This window comes from Pseudorasbora parva, chromosome 4 (genome assembly GCF_024679245.1).
Source record: "Pseudorasbora parva isolate DD20220531a chromosome 4, ASM2467924v1, whole genome shotgun sequence".
In the NCBI taxonomy this organism is placed as follows: domain Eukaryota; kingdom Metazoa; phylum Chordata; class Actinopteri; order Cypriniformes; family Gobionidae; genus Pseudorasbora; species Pseudorasbora parva.
This window is the reverse complement of record NC_090175.1, coordinates 31,727,638-31,750,081: the sequence shown is the minus strand read 5'-3', so window position 1 is coordinate 31,750,081 and position 22,444 is coordinate 31,727,638. Positions and strand designations below refer to the sequence as shown.

The 22,444-nt window shown below is 45.3% G+C and overlaps 1 protein-coding gene across 1 annotated transcript in view; it reads right to left on the bottom strand.

Annotated features, from left to right (window-relative positions):
- Positions 1-22,444, bottom strand: part of LOC137073264 (radixin-like) — a 666,127-nt gene that overhangs the window by 260,087 nt on the left and 383,596 nt on the right. The window contains exon 9 of the mRNA XM_067441577.1: positions 8,307-8,403. Within this exon, the coding sequence (XP_067297678.1) occupies positions 8,307-8,403 (97 nt within the window). The remainder of the gene's footprint in view (positions 1-8,306; positions 8,404-22,444) is intronic.

Here is a 22,444-nt window from a genome sequence, read left to right as displayed (position 1 = left end):
TGACAGAGGAGACCAGGGAAGGACTCGTGTTCCACTGGGGTCTGCTCTGAGAGGGGGCTGGCGACAGAGAGGGACGAGAGCGGTGTGGCCCGGGGGCGGCGCACACTGCCGTCACCGGTCTCTGTGTGCTCAGAGATGGGTATGTCAGTTCTTTCTTTAACCACATTAGGGTGCTGCCACCCCGGGGGGCGGCAGCGGAACGAAAGATTCTCCCCCGGCCCTCCACCGAGGGAAGGAGCGGCCCTGCTGCCGTCTCCTGGAAATAACTGCCCATCTCTGAGCTGTCCGCGCCAGGAGCGCCGCTTGGCCTGGCGTTTAGTGGGCCGCGGGGCTGGCGTGGACTGGGGCGGCTTCTTGCGGCGCGCTCCGCGGCGCGGCCCGGGTGAAGGCTGCTGCTGTGGCCGCGCGGGAGCGGGGGGGACCGCAGGAGGCCGCCCTCGGCGGCGAGGCAGCTGAGGCGACTGTGCTGGCGGCGCTTGGGGTGCAGCAGCGGGCCGCCGGGACAGTATATGCTTAATAGCCTCAGTCTGCTACTGGGTGGCCGAGAACTGTTGGGCGAAGCTCTCGACCGCACCGCCGAATAGCCCAGCCTGGGATATGTGGGCGTCGAGGAAACGAGTCCGCTCAGCGTCCCGCATATCGGCCAGGTTGAGCCATAGATGTCTCTCCTGGACCACGCATGTGGACATCACCCGGCCCAGGGAGCGTGCGGTAACCTTCGTCGCCCGGAGAGCGAGGTCGGTCGCGGCACGCAGCTCATCTCTGAGCCCTGGGTCGGCTCCACCCTCGTGCATGTCACATAACAACTTGGCCTGGTAGGCCTGGAGGGTTGCCATGGCATGCAAAGAGGCGGCAGCCTGCCCCGCAGCTCTGTAGGTCTTCGACACCATTGAAGATGTGAATCTACAGGCCTTGGAGGGGTGCTTAGGATCGCCGCGCCAGGAGGAGGCGCTCTGGGGACACAGTTGCATCGCCACAGAACGCTCCACCGGGGGGACCCCAGTGTACCCTCTAGCCACCGCCCCATCGAGGGCAGAGAAGGCGGAAGAGGTTGCCAAACGCTCGCGGGAAGACACGGGGGCCCTCCACGAGTGCGCAACCTCCTCATGCACTTCCGGGAAGAAAGGAATTGGGGGCACGGCAGGACGGCTGTCCTGACGTGGCGCACCCAAAAACCAATCATCGAGCCGCGAACGCTCCGGCCGGGGTGGAGGGTTCCACTCCAGACCGAGCGCCGCGGCCGCCCGGGCAAGCATGGCTGTCAGCTCCGGGTCCGACTCGGACAATGCTGGCGCGCCCGGAGGCGGCAGCACAGCCGAATCCTCATCCTCCGTGGACTCTAGCCCACCTTGTGATGTGGTCACCGACATCTCGTCTTCCTCTGGAGCGCCGAACAAAACCCGCGGACCGGCCGAGACCGAGGCCGCGGGCTCCATCACAACGCTCGCGGGTACCGGTGCAACAGAGGGGGGTGTGGGCCGAGGCGTGAGCGTCGGAGCTGTATTCCACACCATCACCCTCAGGTCACCCTGGCCACCAGCCGAAGAGACGCCCCGCGGACCGGATGAGACCGAGGCCGCGGACACGTCAGATCGGGGGGTGACGGAGGGGACTCTCACTCCGGCAGCCGCACGGAGATCATTGAGTCTCGACCGCAACACGGAGATGGCCATGTTCCCGCAGTGAGAACATGACTCATCCACAAGCGCCGCCTGAGCATGCTGGAAGCCCAAGCATGCCAGACAGTGCGAGTGCCCATCAGAAGAGTGTAGAGACCGGCCACACCCAGAAGCACACGGGCGAGACATCCTGAAAAGGACGTGCCACGTGTGAGCTCTTTTTGTGAGAGGATTAACCTCGCAGTCGATGCCGAAGCGCCCAGGGGACCACACACCAACTGGAAACCAATCGTCTGACCAGCAGGCAGGAAGTATGTGACCGCTGGAACGCGCCGAACACCAACACCGACTGGAAGATCCTGATCGTCTCGAAGAACTGACTTAACTCAGAAGGCTTGTAGGAGTGAAAGGTATGTAACCCTTGGCTCCGAAGCATTAAAACATAATGCGATGATGCCAGCTACTTCCTTATATACCCACGTGGGTAGGCGGAGTTACGCATGCAAATCTCGCATGCCCATGGCATTGGCACTGCCATTGGGCGCTTTCTAGTCTCGGAGATGACAGGCTTCTAAGCGAAACCCCCATTCGTCAGTCACTGACATTACGTCGGAGTGACTGAACGAAAGGGAACCGGAGTTCTGTTTGGGACCATTTTACAGCTGGAGTTACACCTTCATCATGACTGCAAGTTTGCATGTCCATTCGCTGCCTTTTGTTTTATGCTAATCTAAGTTGTAATATTGTGTTTATTTTGTGCAGGCCAATCTTAAGCTGATTTATCTCATATAAGATGCATTTAGTTAATAATTAACGTTAGAGGCAAGCGGTAATAAAAGCCTGGCGGTGATCAGGTGCAGCTCCAACAGCAATGTACTACTAATAATAACTATGATTGGGACTGTCACATTACATAACATTAATGAGAACACTATTGTAATGAAACATTGTGACTATTTGGGTTTAGCTGTCGTGTTTCATTGCGTTGTTTTAGGAAGAGCGCATTCTGACTCGTGCACGTAACTTAGTTCAAGTTCACTGTGCATTCGCATTAGATTGTGCAGATAATTTGTAATATTACATGTATTTTGTATATATGTGATCAATTACATATAGGATGCATTTCTTTTAGCTAAATAAAACGCGCTAGCAAAGGGCTTCAGTGTACCGGTTTTCATTCAGTGCTTCGGCTTTAGCGCATGCAGCTCTAACAGTAATGCATAATAACCATGATTGGGCCTGTAATATTACATAGCATTAATGAGAACACTATTTTAATAAATGGTTGTAAATTCATTGGGTTTAGGTGCCATGTTCAGAGCGTTGTTCCAGGAAGAGAGTTCCAGGAAGTCTCCCATTCTAAATATGCATATCAGCGACTCAATTCAAGTTCACTTGTGCATTCGCACCATTTTGTGCAGATATAACTTGTAAGATTTTGTTTATTTGATATGTATCTGATTAATCTCATATAGAAAGCTTTTTGTTGAGTTAAATAACGCGCTAGCAAAGAGCTCAGTGGACCAGTGTTGATTCAGCGCTTCAGCTTCAGCTCAAACAGCAACGCACGACTGATAGTAACTATGATTGGGACTTTCACATCCATAACATTAATGAAAACTATTTTAAAAAATCATTTTGAATGAATTAGGTTTAGGTGCCGTTCCAGCGCGTTGTTCCAGGAAGTGTGTGTCCACATTCAGAATAACAGATCTGAGGCGGCGTTGGTGACATGTTGTAGAGGTTATGGTTATTAAATAAGTAATTTAATTAAATCATCAATCTCATCGACTATTTTTACAATCCTATAGCCCTTTATTTAGATTAAAAATCCTTCTCATTCATTTGGTGAGGAACATGTGTTGAGCAGCATTTTTACATCCTGTCATGCTGTCGCTATAAGCCACTGCTTTAGACGCATATTGCAGTATTAAGGTTAACGATTAATCGATTAATTGATCGTTAATTTAAACGATGATCGATCATGGAAATTTGTGTAAATTGACATCCCTAGTCAGAAAGAGCTGCATTGTGTCTTTGTAGATTTAGAGAAAGCGTATGACAGAGTGCCAAGAGAGGAGCTGTGGTATTGTATGAGGAGGTCTGGGGTTGCAGAGAAGTATGTTAGAGTGGTACAGGATATGTATGAGAGCAGTAGGACAGTGGTAAGGTGTGCCATAGGTGAGACAGAGGACTTCACGGTGAAGGTGGGACTGCATCAAGGGGTGCGTTTACATGCACGTTCTTAAGCCGATTATGCCCAATAAGCCGACAATGAACATGGTTATGTAAACACGGTAACCCGTTTTCTTTTATCGGATTAACGTCATTAACGGCGTAAGCATAAACCGGTCGGAACAGGTAGTTTTTTGCCTCTTACCTCGATTTCGTACTGCATGTAAACACATTAACCTGCTTTCTGTCGGCTTATTGAAGTGTGCATGTGTGATAGGTGACAAAAACGCAAACTTAGAGCAGATTTAAACGCATCCAGACAGAGCGAGCTAGCGTTTTGCATTCAATAAGGACATATATCACAAACGCAGACTCGTTTAAGACCCAAAAAATTGTAAAGATGTGTTCTCATCACATGCAGCAGAAGTAGCCTAGAAGAGGTTCAGTCAAAACGCTGCATAACTGCATAAGGGATAATATGAGCCGTAAATCTCCAGCTGACACGGTGCACGCTTTATTTAACATCACAACTGACGTAACATTTGAAAAACTCATAGTCAGATATACAGACATTATTATTTTTGACGGCACTACAAGGAAATAACCCGGTTTATAAATAGGGATGTAAACGTGGTTTACTTGCGTTTTCCGTTTACTGGTTTGCATGTAAACGGGGAAAACTGGTTATTTCAATAAGCTGATTTTTTTGGAGTTATCAGCTTACTGGTGTGCACGTAAATGCACCCAAGGATCGGCTCTGAGCCCCTTCTTGTTTGCGGTGGTGATGGACAGGCTGACAAATGTCAGACAGGAATCTCCATGGACTATAATGTTTGCTGATGACATTGTGATCTGTAGTGAGAGCAGGGAGCAGGTGGAGGAAAGTCTGGAGAGGTGGAGGTTTGCTCTGGAGAAAAGAGGAATGAAGGTTAGTTGCAGCAAGACACAATACATGTGTGTGAATGAAAGAGAACCACGTGGAACAGTGAGGTTACAGAGAGAAGAGGTAAAGAAGGTGCAGGATTTTAAGTACTTGGGATCAACAGTCCAGAGCAATGGGGAGTGTGGAAAAGAGGTGAAGAAGCTTGTGCAGGCAGGTTGGAATGGGTGGAGAAAAGTGTCAGGTCTGTTGTGTGATAAAAGAGTACCAGCAAGAATGAAAGGAAAGGTAAGTAACCTTTATTTATAAGTCACAAAGTGCTTTACAAAGTACATACAATTTAACACTTTAAAACACCAATAAAAAAACAACAATAAATAAATAAATAAATTAAAAAAAAACATCAAGGCCAAAATTACCTAAAAGCTTGTCTAAATAAAAGTATCTTCAGCTGCTTTTTAAAATAATCAACAGATTCTGCCCAAGCCTGCAGTATCCCTCTCAGATATTGATGCTTTCGCGCCTCGATCGCCCCCCGGTGACCGGCCCCAGTATAGTGTTCCCACAGAGTCCCCCCTCTGTGTTTTCTAATGGACACAAGGTAAACTAAACAATAAAATTACCCTTTAAATATTTTTTCCCCAAAGTTAGTTTATGTCATTAAAGGCAGTTATCATCACGATGATTTCATTTCAAGTGTTCGTTTTTAAAATAAGTTTAGTTTTAGTTAGTTATTTGATGAATGGGGGGTGTGACGTCATGACTGACAGCTGAGATTGATGTCTTTTCTGAGTGAAGTTGTCACTGAGGCACTAACAGACTTTTTCCAGAATTTTCGGGAGCAGATTGGAGCTTTAGCTTTAATTTCTAGATTTCCATAACTGTTTATTTCACACCAACATAATTAATTTTTCTGCATCTGCAAGAGTGTGGGCGGGCTTTTGATATCGTGACAAGTTTTGAGACAAGTTTTGGGGACACTCAGGAAATTTTGGTCTGAGGAACGAAGAGTGCGGGTGGAAGAGTACGGTGACAGCAGGTCTGTAATATATTGGGGGGTCTGACCATGTAGTGCTATGAAAGTTAGAACTAAAATTTTATAATCAATTCTGTATTTAACAAGAAGCCAATGTAATGTAAATAAAATTGGAGTGATGTGTGCCCTTCTGTTGGTTCCTGTTAAAAGACTGGCTGCAGCATTTTGCACCATTTGGAGACGACTCAGAGAGGATTTGTTAAAGCAAGTAAAAAGAGAATTATAATAATCCAAACATGAAGAAATGAAAGCATGAATAGTCAACTCCATTGCTTTGGGCAGCAAAGTCCTCAGTTTAGAAATATTTCTCAAATGATAAAACCAGTTTCTAACCAACTGCCTAGAATGACTATCCAGAGACATTGATTAGTTGAGCTGAACACCAAGGTTACTTAGGCTCAATTGAAGGGTTGAGTCCAAGGAACAGAGATGCTGTTTAATTAGAGATTGTTTTTGTTCTGGAGCAATGACTAATGTTTCAGTCTTTTTGTGTTTAATTGTAAGTAGTTATTATTTAACCAGATCTTAATGCAAGACATGCATTCCAGCAATTCAGTTACCTTACCTAACTCTGACTCTTTAAATGAGCAGTACAACTGAATATCGTCAGCAAAAAAGTGATGACACATTGTTAAAATTACGAATAATTTCAGCAAGAGGGCTAATATACATTAAAAACAAAGTAGGACCTAAAACCGAGACCTGAGGAACTCCAAATGACACAGGGGTCATTTCTGAAAGAATGTTATTAGCAAACACACAAAATTATCGGTCACTCAAGTAAGAGGAGAACCAATTTAAAACCGTCCCTGATAACCCCATTTTATTTTGGAGCCTATTTGTCAACACATTATGGTAAAATCTCCAGAGGCTGCAGTGTATTCAGAACAGTGCTGCTAGGATCCTCATGAGGGTGCGCAAATACGACCACATCACCCCCATTCTAAAATCACTCCACTGGCTTCCTGTGTCGTTCAGGATCGAGTACAAGATCTCTCTCCTTACGCACCAGTGCTCCCTCCTATCTCAAGGAACTCCTCACCACACAACCAGCCATTCGTAACCTCCGCTCTGTTTCTCTGTTTCATCTTAAAACTCCCTCGACCAATCTCCGTACTATGGGAGATCGGGCCTTCTGCTCTGCAGCCCCCAGTCTGTGGAAAGCTTTTAATTGACTTGTTACTTCTTTATTTATTTATTTATTTTATTTTTTTCAGTTTTATTTATTTTATTTTATTCATTTACTTATTTATTTATTGTTGTTGATTGTTTTTAATTCTGTAGCACTTTGAGATTTTGTTTAATATAAAGTGCATTATAAATAAAATGTATTATTATTATTATTATTATTATTATTATTATTATTATTATTAATGTATCAAATGCAGACGATAAATCACGTAAAATCAACACAGTACACAAGGTGTACAGGACCAGGTAAGACGAGCGATGCTGTATGGTTTGGAGACAGTTGCACTGAGGAAAAGACAGGAGGAAGAGCTAGAGGTAGCAGAGCTGAAGATGTTGAGGTTCTCTTCAGGGGTGACGAGGACGGATAGGATCAGGAATGAGTACATCAGAGGGACAGTACATGTGAAATGCTATGGAGACAAAGTTAGAGAGGCCAGGTTGAGATGGTTTGGACATGTTCAGAGGAGGGAGAGTGAATATATTGGTAAAAGGATGCTGAGGTTAGAGCTGCCAGGCAGGAGGTCAAGAGGAAGACTAAAGAGGATGTTTATGGATGTAGTGAAGGAGGACATAAAGGTAGTCAGTCTGAGAGAAGAGGATACAGAGGATAGGACTGGATGGAGGCAGATGATTCGCTGTGGCGAAAGAAGAAGGAGAATTTCATTGTTATAGATCGTTTTGCTTATGTGTATGTGTCTAACAGAAACATACCTTTAGCACGCTGGATTCAGACATGTATGGGCCAGGGCTCGCAAAGTCCGGCAGGCCGATTATGAATCTCATAATTTTCCGTTCTTGATCTGTGCTGTTGGGTCTCTCGACTTGACATTTGAAGGGTGGTGCGTGCGCTTAAGTGTTATGCGTGTGTCTGGCGGTTCGGGTTTAAATCGACCGATCGTGCGGGCTATGTGTAATATAAAAATGATAGTCCAATCAATCATGGGTGGATGAGACAAATCATTGTGTTTGTTTGATAAAGATGTTTACGAGCCCTGTGATCGAGAAAATCATTCCGGTTGCCATTTTCAAAACAATCTCTCATTTACTTCCAAGTCTCCAGTGCGGCAAGTCCATCAAAACCCAGTGTTTTGAAGAGAGCCTCAAAACCAGTGTAGAAAATAGCCTATTACTTATTGGTTATGATGTTTTTGAATGTAAAAACCACACAAACATTATTAGTTGACCTCAGACAACAGTATAAAAAATAAAGCCAGTTCATGACACCTTTAAGACTTTTCGAGATACTGCAGAAAGCAGAGACAGAAGATTCATATACATTTTTAACTTTATGGTTACAGTGGTGTTGCGTTAAACTCAAGTGTGTTGAGTTTCTGTTGTAGCATCACTTATAAGTCCAATTTTGAGACGACCTAACTTCGAACTGAATAATCATGAAAGTACTTACTGGTGCTTTTTTATCAATGGGCTTGATGACAAACTTCTTATCGTTGAAAGAAATGTTTCGAATCTCACTCCATGGGAAACCAATCTTTGGTGTAAGCCTTAAATAATAATAACAGAAAGATGAACAAGCTTTAAAATGTATATATTTACTCAACAATATACAGAAAATCATGTTAAAAAGCAGAGGAAAATATTTAGTTTATCTGCTTACAGACATTTAATTTAGCTGACATCTTAGACTCTACAATGAAAGTAATTTCCTGAATGTAAAGTCTCTGATTGTAGTTTCTGACTCGTTGGAGTTTTTTGACATGGGATGAACACTACCGATGAAAAGAGTAATGGCCACACTCTTCCTGAAAAGGGGAAGACACGCCTACATTTCCCTTTACCCAGAGGCAAAGTCACACAAGGAAGACATTAGTACAGGGTGAGTCAGCGCATGTAAGGTGGGGATGAATGGGTGTCACTCACAGAATAATTATGCAGAACCTTTTGTGTTTACCATATGTGATGAGCTATGTATGTATGTCAGTCATTGTTTAGATATAAATAAAAGCCTAAAGTAAATCTGTTTATCATATGAAGCGATCAAATCTCTTTACAAGAACTGTATTTAACCATTTGATTCATATGGATTCCTTTTATGACATCTTAAAGGACAACTCTGGCGAATTTGTAAGTTTATCTTGATCGTTATATCTTTGTGAGAACAGTCTATAGAAAAAAAAGAAGAAGAAAAAACGAACCGGATTGGTGCTTGCAACACAGAGTTATTACAGTTATGCACAGAGCCCCCCCTCAGCTAAAACGGAAGCGTTGGGGCATAAATGTAAAAGGTGTCTTTGTGCCTCTTAACAGACACAAAATGCAATTAAAATGTCAGTTCAACATGAACAGGGCCCTTACATGACAACGAGATGCATTAATCAACTTAGCTATTGTTTAAATTCACCTGTATTAGGCGGCTAGCTGTGTCTCGCGCTGAAGTCATGTGGGAACTCTGTTGAAGCCAGTTGTGAAGAGCGTCGTGTGTATGAAGAGGCTCTGCTCATCGGCTCGTCGGTTCTCAGTATTGAATGTGTCCGAGAGAAACAGTTTTCGATTCTGTACTGCTGATCCGAGGACCGCTGCTCGTCCAGTTACTAGCGCATGCTCAGTATCAGCTGCTCGTAAGATCATCAGATCTCTCAGCAAAACATGACTCAGTTCAGTGAATGGTTGGATTTATAAAATATACTTCAAGACATTAGTTTATTTCTATTCGGAGGGACTGTCACTCATGTCAGAATGTGAGTAACTAAAGTAACTTGATCAGCGCTGATTTGAGACACGAACCGTTTAGAACGATTCAGTCTGATTTGGTGAACTGGTTCCCCCAGTTCACTAAAAAGTACCGGATAAAAAGAACGATTCATTTGTGATCGGGCTCACAAGTGTAGAAGAAATGGTTTGCGTTTGTGCCTTTCTGAATTGTGAACATTTGCAGCGAACACTTGACTAACTTATACAGACACAACACAGCCGGGCCGGTTGAAGAAAAATGCTATTCCGTGGTTAAAGACGGGTGCAACTAGCCTAGAAATCTAGACGCACCCTAGCGGCAGCAAATTTGCCCGCAAGTGTGTTCTAGCAACTCTCAATTCCTATCTGAACTGTATTCCTCAGAATCTGGACGGCCCAATCACATCGTGTAGGTAGGCTATAGACTCGGCGGGCGGGGCCATAATGACGACGGCCGAGTTGCGTTTGCATGCTTCTAGTAACACAGAAACTGGCGAACGGCGGCGGTCTTTCGAATCAGCTCTGCCCGCGCCTCCGGAAGACTTGGAGTTAAGCTTTCCTCTGAGAAAAGAACAAAGAACGGCACTGAAGTCATTCTTAAAAAGGGAAGATGTGTTCGGAGTTTAGCCGACCGGATACGGCGAATGTTTAATCAGTCAGCGAGCTCCCCTTCACCGTTGTTGCTCCGGTTGGTGTACCGCTATCCTATCGCGTGCAGAGGGAGTTTGAAAGACAACCGTTTATCCCGCCCCTCTGACTGAGCCCTGTCTATGGTGAGTTTCCAGACCAAACATCTTGATGTGGGTCTGGCTTGTAAGGCTAGGGTGCAACAACTGTGTGGAGGTAATGTAAACTTTATTTATCCTTCCATTTGGGCACACACAGCCGTGGCATCCAATGTCAAAGTAACTCCAATGTAGTGTTCATCCCATGTCAAAAAACTCCAACGAGTCAGAAACTACAATCTGAGACTTTACATTCAGGAAATTACTTTCATTGTAGAGTCTAAGATGTCAGCTAAATTAAATGTCTGTAAGCAGATAAACGTCTCAGGTTACGTATGTAACCCTAGTTCCCTGAGGGAACGAGACGCTGCGTCGAAACGCTGTGAGAACGCCTCTGCGTTAATGCGTCGTGAAGCGCCTGTAGAACCATTCCATCGGAAAAAAGATCGATCATCGGCGTGATGACGTCATTGACCGGAAGCTATAAAGCGTCCGTGAAAACAAACAGGAACTAACTTCTGATAAAGCCTGAAGTAAGTGATCACGGACACGCCGGGAGTATGGCAGAGCGACGCAGCGTCTCGTTCCCTCAGGGAACTAGGGTTACATACGTAACCTGAGACGTTCCCTTTCGGGGAACTCGAGCTGCGTCGAAACGCTGTGAGAACGCTTATACCCACATCGCCATAGGACCAAGTGTCTCGTATGTGTGAAGCCGAAGCGCACACGGTTACGAGAGTACCTGTGCCCCAACTGTAGATGCCAGGTCTAGTTCATAGAACCTGACGAAGGTTAAAGGAGACGACCATCCGGCCGCGTTACAAATATCGCTGAGGGAAGCCCCCGACAAAAGTGCTTTTGAAGCAGCCATACCCCTGGTTGAATGCGCCCGGACAGCCAGTGGAGACGGCTGCCCGGCCGCCTCATAAGCAAGTGAGATGGCCTCGACCACCCACTTGCTCATCCTCTGCTTAGATACTGGGGCCCCTTTCTTAGGGGGCCCGAAACAGACAAACAGCTGATCAGTTTTCCTCCACAGGGCAGCTCTGTGGACATAAGTATCTAACGCCCTGACGGGCACAGCAGATTCAATCTTTCCTGGTCTGACGTCGTGAAAGGAGGAGGACAGAACGCCTGAAGAGTGATGGGGCCCCGTGGGCTCGTAGGAACCTTGGGGACATAGCCCGGCCTGGGATGCAGAAATGCTTTCACCATCCCAGGCGCAAACTCTAAACATGAGGGCCCTACAGACAGGGACTGAATATCTCCTATTCTCTTTAGAGATGAAATAGCCAACAAAAATACCGTCTTGAGGGTAAGGAACTTATCCGAAACCTCCTCCAAGGGTTCGAATGGAGGCTCGGACAAGCCCCGTAAAACAATGGCTAAGTCCCATGCTGGGACCCTCGAGTGCATCACAGGCCTCAACCTTAAAGTGCCACGGAGGAAACGTGTAATCAGAGGGTGTCTTCCCAAAGACACTCCACCGAAAGGGACGTGGAAGGCACCCAAGGCCGCCACGTACACCTTTATTGTGGAGGGGGTCAACCCTGCCGAGAACCTTGCCTGCAGAAACTCCAGCACTGTACCAACCGGGCAGTTAACTGGGTCCCACTGGCGTTCTCTGCACCATGCTGAGAAAAGTTTCCATTTCAGAGCGTACAGTTTCCTCGTGGACGGAGCTCTGGAGTGAAGGATGGTCTCTACGACCTCGGCCGAGAGACCTTCCTCTATGAGCCTAGCCCCCTCAGAGGCCAGGCCCACAGTTTCCACATCTCCGGGCGTGGGTGCAGGAATCTCCCGCCCGCCTGAGAGAGTAGATCCCTCCTGGTCGGAATCTCCATCGGAGAGCCTTCCAGGAGAGATATCAGGTCCGAGAACCATACTCGGGTCGGCCAGTACGGAGCCACTAGAAGTACCTGGGCCCCGTCCCGGCGTACCCTCTCCAGAACTCCTGGAAGCAGGACAATCGGGGGGAAGGCGTACAGAGGTAGCCTCGGCCACTCCTGTACCATGGCATCCAGCCCCAGCGGGGCTGGATGGGTCAGAGAAAACCACTGCGGGCAGTGGGAATTCTCCGCCGAAGCAAATAGGTCTATTTCCGCCTTCCCATAAACCTTCCATAGGAGCTCCACCACCTCTGGGTGGAGTCTCCATTCCCCGGGCCTCGGCCCCTGTCTCGACAGGCTGTCTGCTTCCTGATTTAGGACCCCGGGGATATATACTGCCCTGATTGACAGCAATTTCCCCTGGGCCCACAGGAGGATCCGATGTGCCAATTTGTCCAAAGGACGGGACCTCAGACCCCCCTGGTGATTTATGTAGGCGACCACCGACGTGTTGTCTGTCCTGACTAACACATGGTGGCCCCTGAGGTCGGGCAGGAACTGTTTCAATGCAAGAAACACTGCGAGCATCTCTAGCCGATTTATGTGCCAGTGCCGCTGATGTTCCTGCCATAGACCCTGGGACGAGCGACCACTCATGGTCGCCCCCCAGCCCGTGAGAGAGGCGTCTGTCGTTAGCGTTACGCGACGAACATGAGCCCCCAACACGGGACCCTGAGATAAAAACCCCGGGTTTTTCCACATGACCAGAGCACGTAGGCATCGCCGCGTAACTTTGATCGTGCGGAGCGGGTTTCCCCTCGGGGAGAACCCTTTCGTTTTGAGCCACCACTGCAGTGGCCTCATGTACAGTAGGCCAAAAGGTATCACGTTGGACGCTGCTGCCATGAGACCTAACAGTTTCTGGAACTGTTTCACAGTGACGGCCCGGCCTAGCTTCTGTTCTTTGACGGCTGCCAGGACCGATGCTATGCGTGTTGGCGATAATTGCGCCCGCATATATATAGTTCAGTATGCGGATGCCCTGCAGACGCAGCGGCGCCAGAGCTGCATCCACACACTTGGTGAACGTGCGGGGTGACAGTGCTAGACCGAAGGGAAGTACACGATATTGGTATGCCTCTCCCCCGAAGGCAAACCTCAGGAACTTCCTGTGATGTGGAAGGATGGAGACATGAAAATACGCATCTTTGAGGTCTATGGTGACAAACCAATCCTCCGATTTGACCTGCGCTACAATCTGTCTGAGTGTAAGCATCTTGAATTTGAGCTTGGCCACCGAGCGATTCAATAGCCGCAGATCTAATATCGGGCGTAAGCCCCCATCCTTCTTCGGCACGATGAAGTAACGGCTGTAAAAGCCAGACTCCCTGCTGGGAGGGGGAACCCTCTCTATAGCCCCTTTTTGCAGGAGTGTATCTACTTCCTGTGCCATTACCAGAGCCTGCTCCGGGCCCACCTCTGTAGGCAGGACACCGCTGAAAGGAGGTGGCCGACTTCTGAACTGAATGGCGTACCCCTTCTCTATTATCTGCAGGACCCAATGAGATATATTTGATAGACGTTTCCACTCGTCTAGAAAATCTACTATGGGAACCAGCCTCTCGAGGCTGGCCTCTGGTGTACTTTGAGCAACAAGCACAGTGCCCTGAAGCGGCGGACCGGCAGGGAACGACTGACTTGACTGCTCGGGGGCCCCCCGAAGGGGGCGCGGACCACCCTCGGGTGGCCCGCGGAGACCGACTGCGCCCCGGCATTGCGGCGGGGTTGGCAGCGCGGCCCCCAGAGGGTGCCGCAGGGAAACGGGTACCGTAGGCAGGGGTAAGCACCGTTTCCCTACGGGGGGAACCACCCTCAGCGTCCTGACGCTTCTGGCGTCAGGAACGCTTCGACGAAGCCTTCTTGGCGATCAGGACTGTCCTCAGATCAGTCCTGCCCCTCGAAGACCTCGCCTGAGAGCGCCGCCCCTCGTCCCCACGCTGAGGGGGAGTTCGGGTGGCGACGCTCTGCTTCTGCTGCGCCCTGTGAGCGGAGCTCGTACTCGGCTTGGGCTGCCTGGTATCAACGGCAGCCCCAGGGACCTGGACCCGGAGAGGGAGAAACTGCTTTAGCGCCGCAGCTTGTTTCTTTGACTCCTGGAACCTCTCGGTGACAGTGTGTACTGCGTCACCGAAGAGGCCGCCAGGAGACAGCGGCGCGTCGAGCAGGAAGCTTTTCTCCCTCTCCTTGATTTCAGTGGGGTTGAGCCACAGATGCCTCTCCGTAGCCACCAAGGCTGCCATAGAGCGGCCAACACATCTGGCCGTCTCCTTGGTGGCCCGGAGAGCAAGATCAGCTGATGTTCTTAGCTCATTGATTACATCACCCCCCACTTCATCACATCCATCTAGGTCCCTAAGCAGGTCAGCCTGATAAGCCTGCATTATTGCCATTGTATGCAGGCATGCAGCAGCCTGACCTGCCGCCGAGTACGCTTTGCCCACCAGTGCCGACGTTGTTTTTAATGGTCTGGTGGGCAAAGTCGGGGCCTTCAGGGACGATGCCGAGGAAGGCGAGAGATGGCTCGCGAGCGTCTCTTCTACCTTTGGCATCGCCCCATAACCGTAGTGCTTCAGCCCCATGATGTTGCTATAGACCGAAGTCTGAGGGCTGAACACACGGTATGACGCCGGTCTCTTCCATGACTTTGCCACCTCGGTGTGCAAATCATGGAAGAATGGCAGGCCCCATCGCTGAGGTTCTGAAGCGCGAGCGGGCAGGAACCTTTCATCTAATTTACTAGATCTTTTCCTTCCTGCCTCAGATCTCTCAATGGGCCAGTCAATATTTAGTCTGGCCACAGCTCGCGTCAAAACCTCAACAAGCTCCTCACTCGCAGGGGACTGAAGTGGCGAATCTTCAGTCGCGATGCTCTCAACGTCCACCTCCTCGGAGCTGGATAGTTGGAGCACCGGCGAAACTCTCTCGGGGGGGAAGAAACCGCAATGCGTGCTTCCAAGCCCCGAGAAGAGCCGCTGGATGGAGCAGGTGAGGGCAGAGATAAGGCAGCGCCCGTCTCAAACCCCTCTGCAACATCCAATTGTGAACCCCACGACTGCAGCCTCCGCTCTGCCTCGGCAGCAGCGGGACCAGAGCCGCGGGGAACACGAGCCGAGGCACCCTCCTCGAAGAGTGCCCGGCGGGAGCGCAGCGTTCTCAGCGGTAGTCTTTCACAGTGCTCGCAAGCAGCCCCCTCGAGGGCTGCCTGGGCATGCTGCGCTCCCAGGCAGGCAACACAAAGAGAGTGTGTATCCCCACTCGTGATGTAGCGTGGGCAGGGATGAACACACCTCTTGAACTGACTGCTTTCACTCGCCATTTCTCTATCTATTTATTTTCTCTTTTTTTGTAAATATAGGAATATTTAACAAAAGGGTGGAAAAACTCTTGCAAATAGACAGACAAAAACACCAAATAGACAGACAGGTTCACACAGATCGCTTGCTGAAGGCTCAGAAGCTAGTTCCTGTTTGTTTTCACGGACGCTTTATAGCTTCCGGTCGATGACGTCATCACGCCGACGATCGATCTTTTTTCCGATGGAATGGTTCTACAGGCGCTTCACGACGCATTAACGCAGAGGCGTTCTCACAGCGTTTCGACGCAGCTCGAGTTCCCCGAAAGGGAACTAAATATTTTCCTGTGTGTGCCCAAATGGCTGTGTGAAAGATGAAAGATGTGCAGTAATAAAATAACCGTTCTTTACACACACAACGTTCTTCCCAACTGGACTGCCTTTTTTTCTGGCTACCGCTGAGTTCCCACAGGACTTAAGCGCGAGATACAGCTAGCCTTCTAACACACTGTTTAGATGAATTTAAACAATGGCTAAGTGTCAAAACACATCTCATTATCATGTAAGGGACCTGTTCATGTTGGACAGACATTTTAATTGCATTTTGCAAGAGGCACAAAGACACCCTTTACGTTTATGCCCCCAAAGCTTTCGTTTTAGGTGAGTGGGGGCTCTGGGCATTAACTGTAATAACTCCGTGTTACAAGGACCAATCCGATTCGTTTATTCTTTTTTCTTTTTATGGACTATAAACTTAAAATTTTTGTCCTTTAACCCCAGAGTTGTCCTTTAACCTTTTAAAATATTTTAAGTTTTGGTTACCTGGACTTTCAGTGAATGAAAAGCTTAGAGAGAGGCCCGTAGAAGCTATGGGCCTAAGATAAGCTCTCTCTTAGGCCTCTTCGGGCCATTCAAATTCTGATTTTGGCTGCCTTTGAAACCATAAATATTAGACTACCTAAGAGGTTCAAGTAAATAGGCTACACTAGAAATCTGCGGTCATTAAAAATGAAACGAAAGTCACTTTAAATAAAGACTTTTATTCAAAATAATACTCAATGCCTGAACCCACTCCATGTCTCCAGACATATGCGCATCTTATGTATAACCTTACTCATGCTACTTTTTAAATAATCAACATATGAAATAAAAAAATGTATAATATTATAGGCTAATATTTAAACAAAGCCTAATTAAATAGGCTATGCGCTTTCTTTAACCCATGGTCGACAGCGCATTCTGATGGACTTTTTCCTTTATGGCAGCAGATATAACACAATACAATAGACATTTTTAGCCATACAGATATGTTCCTGGACAACAACCAATCCGGCTTCAAAAGCGGCCACTCGACTGAGACTGCCTTGCTCTCGGTAACTGAGGCACTGAGACTGGCAAAAGCAGCTTCCAAATCCTCAGTGCTCATCCTGCTGGATCTGTCTGCTGCTTTTGACACAGTTAACCACCAGATCCTCCTGTCAACACTTAAGAAGACGGAGATCTCAGGAACTGCTCTCCAGTGGTTCAGGTCTTACCTTTCTGATAGGTCCTACAGGGTGTCATGGAGAGGTGAAGTGTCTAAGTCACATCATCTAACTACTGGGGTTCCCCAGGGCTCAGTGCTTGGACCACTTCTCTTCTCCATCTACATGTCATCAATAGGCTCTGTCATTCAGAAACACGGCTTCTCCTATCACTGCTATGCTGATGACACTCAACTCTACTACTCATTTCAACCAGATGATCCTACAGTCAGTGTTCGTATCGCTGCCTGTCTGACAGACATTTCTGACTGGATGAAGGAGCATCACCTTCAACTCAATCTTGCAAAGACAGAATTACTTGTTTTCTCAACCAACCCAGCACTTCATCAAAATTTCTCCATTCAGCTTGGTTCATCAACCATAACTCCATCCAGGAAAGCCAGGAACCTTGAAGTTGTGATTGATGACCAGTTAAAATTCACTGACCACATTACTGCAACAGCCCGGTCCTGCAGATTTGCTTTATACATCATTAGAAAGATTAGACCCTTCCTATCAGAACAGGCTGCACAACTCCTGGTTCAAGCTCTTGTTCTCTCCAGACTGGACTATTGTAATGCTCTTCTGGCTGGACTTCCAGCATGCACTATCAAACCCATGCAGCTGATCCAGAATGCAGTGGCGAGAGTGGTCTTTAATGAGCCGAAGAGAGCTCATGTTACGCCTCTCTTCATTAGACTGCACTGGTTGCCAATGGCTGCTCGCATCAAATTCAAGGCACTAGTTCTCGCCTACAAAACAACCACTGGTTGCACCAATATACCTAAACTCGTTTGCTCAGACTTACACACCCTCCAGAAGCTTGCGTTCTGTGAGTGAGCGACGCCTCGTGGTTCCATCCCAAAGAGGCATGAAATAACTCTCACAGACATTTTCCTGGACCGTTCCCATCTGGTGGAATGAACTGCCGATCTCAATTCGTGCTGCCGAGTCTGTAGCCATTTTTAAAAAACATCTTAAGACACATCTCTTCCAATTGAACCTAACCAATAAAGAATAGCACTTAACTATCCATTAATTTTTGTTTGAGACTTCTTACAGCTCTTACAGGTTGTTGGCCTTGTTTGTTTCGTTGCTTCTATTGCTCTCCCCTTTTTTGTAAGTCGCTTTGGATAAAAGCGTCTTCTAAATGATTAAATGTAAATGTAAATGTGCAAGACATAATTATAAACTATAAACTGTCTACTTTTATTTGTGTACACTTACAAAGGTTGTTGATTCAGAGAACGGTGTCACAGGGTGTTTTGGTGTAGGTTTCATGTTTTCATGTTCACTGTCATGTTGTCATGCACTTCCTGGTTTTGTCATGTGGTCTATTGTCATGCGATTCCATGCCCTCATGTGTTCCTGCCGTGTTCCTGTGTCTTGTTTTCATTGGTTTATGGGTTAATCATTGTTCACAGGTGTCACTGGTAGAATCCAGCCATATAACCAGCTGTATATAATGTCTGGAGAAAGTTTCTGGCTGCAGGACTGTCTCCCATGCAGAGAGTTCTCTTCTCCTTGTGTAGTGAAAGTTACGGATGTTCCCCATTTCTCTGTCTTTATCCCCATCAAATGTTACTATCGATATAGCCTCTGATATCTTACAGTCCAATTCGTCTGACACCAGTCTGATACATTCTTCCTTGTCTTCATCTTCGCTCAGTTATAGGTATATTATTCAGTCTTATTATGCCACTTTCATCATCCCTCAGATCGTCTTTAGAATCAGTGAATGCTTGTTCATAAGTATCCAGCTTATTAAAGTAGTACTTCAAAACATGTTTGTTTTTCATCATGTGTTTATGATGAATTAAATATTATTAGTGGAATGTGCTTTTTTTAAATTTAAGTTGACTTTGAAAAATATATATTAATTAGAGCAAATGGAAATGACCTGTTTATATGCGCAAGAAACAAACTTGTTATTGCATTAGCAAAGTTATTGCTCATTAAATAAAGCAACATTCTTAATAATAATTATAATAATAATATAATAATAATAATAATTAAAGCTGCAAGCAGCAATTGACCCAGGTTCAAGCATTTAAAGCCTTAAACAGTAAAATAATAAAATTAAGAGCTCAGGTGAAATTAAATGATAAACTGACAAAGTGTGATTTAAAATGTTATAATAGTGACTTTATAAAGTCTAAATATGAATTATAGAACACAATGACTAATTTGTGACCCCGTCTGTGAAACCCCGGCTAAAGTCGCAAAATGTAATTATGAGATTTTGATCGTCAAAGTGGCATAGCCATAAAAATGACGAAAATAGGTAATTTGTGTTTATTGCTGTAAATGAAAAAATATTCCAAGGGGTTTAAGATACAATACTCAATTTTTAATTCATAACATTATAAATACTGAAATTAGTGATTTTATTGACACTACACTTTATACTTTTGCACAAAAAATTTTTTGGATGCGGGCTCCCTAAACGTCGATTTTAATAATCTCAGGGGGTTTTCATCACAACAACACCAGCTGATTCGTATGATAGATCGGTTCAAGAACTTATTTTTTTTTACCATTAGGAAGAGAAAGACATTACTATCAAACGGCACGAGCTGCAAACAGATCATTGCGACTTAAGCCGGGTTCAGATGTCTGGCGAGATATTTTCGTGTCATCACCAATATTTTAATATTTTCTTCTTTGTTTTGTAGCTCAACATTGTGCCAATAATAACCATCTTAATTTAAAGTCATATTAGGCCTGCTATGGGTCAATATAAAACATGTTGTGGATGGTGGTGCGTCAGATTAATGCAGTTTTTACCAACCGGGGAACGCGGGGTGCCGAAAAGGTTTCAGCACGGACTTTGCATCGCGGTTCATCTCACATCTGATGATGCATCTTTAATATAGGTTGTAACTTGAAAATAATGCTTTATGTATGTTTCTGTCGATGGATACACGTGCTGGCTCCTCAGTTATACATTACAACAACAGCGATAATTAAAGCTGCGAGCAGCGATGGCGGGCCCAAGCCGGTGGCACCGCCACCCCGGTGGCATCAGCTTAACTGTGCACAGCAGGCCAATAGGCATTTAATATGGGAAAAAATAAATAAAGGGACTATGTCAAAGTCATTTGAATTCACCTCATTAACTGCAGCAACTGGTGCTGCTATAACCAGGAACCACAACAGTCACATCTATGAGATCAATTATATTTTATTTATTAATTTTATGTCAGGTGATGTCAAATGTCAATTCCAAATGAGTGCAGAATACTGTCCAAATGCTGAAGTTGTATTATCCTCACACTTCTCTTTATGTGTTTTTGACCTGCTGTAGCTTGTGATTGTTCACCAATCTTATGCCGAAAAAAGCATGCTTGTTTTTATTTCAATATGTGTGGCATTCAATATTTTTTATTAAATTAAATTAAAATAAATAAATAAATAAATAAAGCCAAATCACAGAAACCGCAAAAATGATTTTAATATCAGTGTCAGGTAAGAGTAATATGCGTGCATATAATTTATGGAAGTTTATTATAAACAGGCACTTTTATAAAATCATGTGAAATTAACATTTTTTATCCATTTTAATTCTATCAATAAATAATTAGTTTAAAGAGATTTCATCTGTGATCTTTGCAAACAAAGCACATGACCTTCTTTAAAGCCCATGTTATAGAAAACAATTAAAAGTATTAGGATATCACTTTCAATTATGCGCAAATGTATTTTTTGCAGCTCAATTGTGTAAGTTCAGAAGACCAGTATTAATTAAAGATATAATATATGTTTTGGTTTTTTACTTATTTTTCACAATAAAGTGATAGATATTTGTGCACACTGATTTTAATATTAGTGTCAGGTAAGAGTAAGATGCGCGTCTAAATTTTATGGAAGTTTATTATAAACTTTATTATAAAATTTACTTAGACTGACTGGGTAAGCCCAGCCTGATCTGCCAGCGATTTGACTTCGCCCTGCAACACAGTCTGAAAACCCGTACATTCATTTCTACTGCTTCTGTTACACTTTTGCGGGAATAAATCACAGACTAACTTATTCACCTGGCACGCTATTGGCTAGTTTAGTTGACTATCCAATTGCATACAGAGTCATTCAAATAATGCTCATTGATCAATCTTAAATTGAGCTTGGTCTGGTGATACCCAGACAACTTATAAACTAGAAAATCATGTGAAATTTACTTTTTAAATCAATTTGATTTTTATCAGTAAATAATTAATTTTAAGACATGTGTCTTTTCAAAATCAGCAAATGACCTTCTGTAAAGCCCATGTATAGAAAACACACACACACACACACACACACACACACACACACACACACACACACACACACACACACACACACACACACACACACACACACACACACAATTTCAAGCATGCTAAGTCTCAAAAACACCCAAAAAGATAATTAAAATGACACTTTGCCATAGCAACAGTATATAAAATATCAGGAATCCATTCGTATGTCTATATCTGTCATGTATTCACATTATACTGATGAAGTTTGAAGTAAATCGGGTGAAAGTAAGACAGTGATTAAAAAAAAAATCAAAAAATGACACACATCCTGCTGCCAGTTGGTGGCGCTATAACTTTGACTGAATATTGGAATGTAGATGTCTTCAGGCCAGGACTCTTGTCAAACATATGAAGTTTGAGGCAGATTGGACATTGTATGTCTGAGGTACAACAAATTCCTGTGTCATGGCGAAACATCAACATTTGTGAGGCCGCCACGGACACACCCTTCAGGGAAAACTCAAGATCTTCCCAATTTAACACCACAAAGGCCTTTAGATTAGACTGTGCAAATACGATGTTGATATGATTCAATCTCTAGGAGGAGTTTGTTACAGTACAACGTCTGGCAATGGCAAAAACTGCACCAATTTACCAAAGAAAATTCAAAATATCTCAGTTCCTGTTGGTTTTTCAGATTTGGCGCCCTGGGTCTTTTTTTGTAGTTATTGGGCTGCTGAATGCGTCTACCGAATTTTCATACTCATACATGAAATGTAGCGCGAATGACGCTTAATTTAAATTTTGTAGGTGGTGCTATCGAACCATTTTGCCACACCTAATTCTGAAACCCACATCAGATGTATGTTTTCACCACTTCTGATGCATGTGAAAAGTTTCATGAGTTTTCATGCGTGTTTAGGCCCTCAAAAATGTAATTCATTTGGGAAAAGAAAAATGATGGTTTGAGCAATTACAATAAGGTCCTCACACATTAAGCCCTAAATATCTGAGTTCCTGTTCGTCGGAGCTAATGACTGTAAATTAGAAAGTTGTTCGGCTCAAAGAGAACAATATATATACAGAGTTTGGTGAATGAAGATAAAACTAACCCCCCCACTTTTGACAAAAGATTGCATTACTTTTGTCAAAAGATGGCGCTACTGAGCTCCTCCACCATGCCCG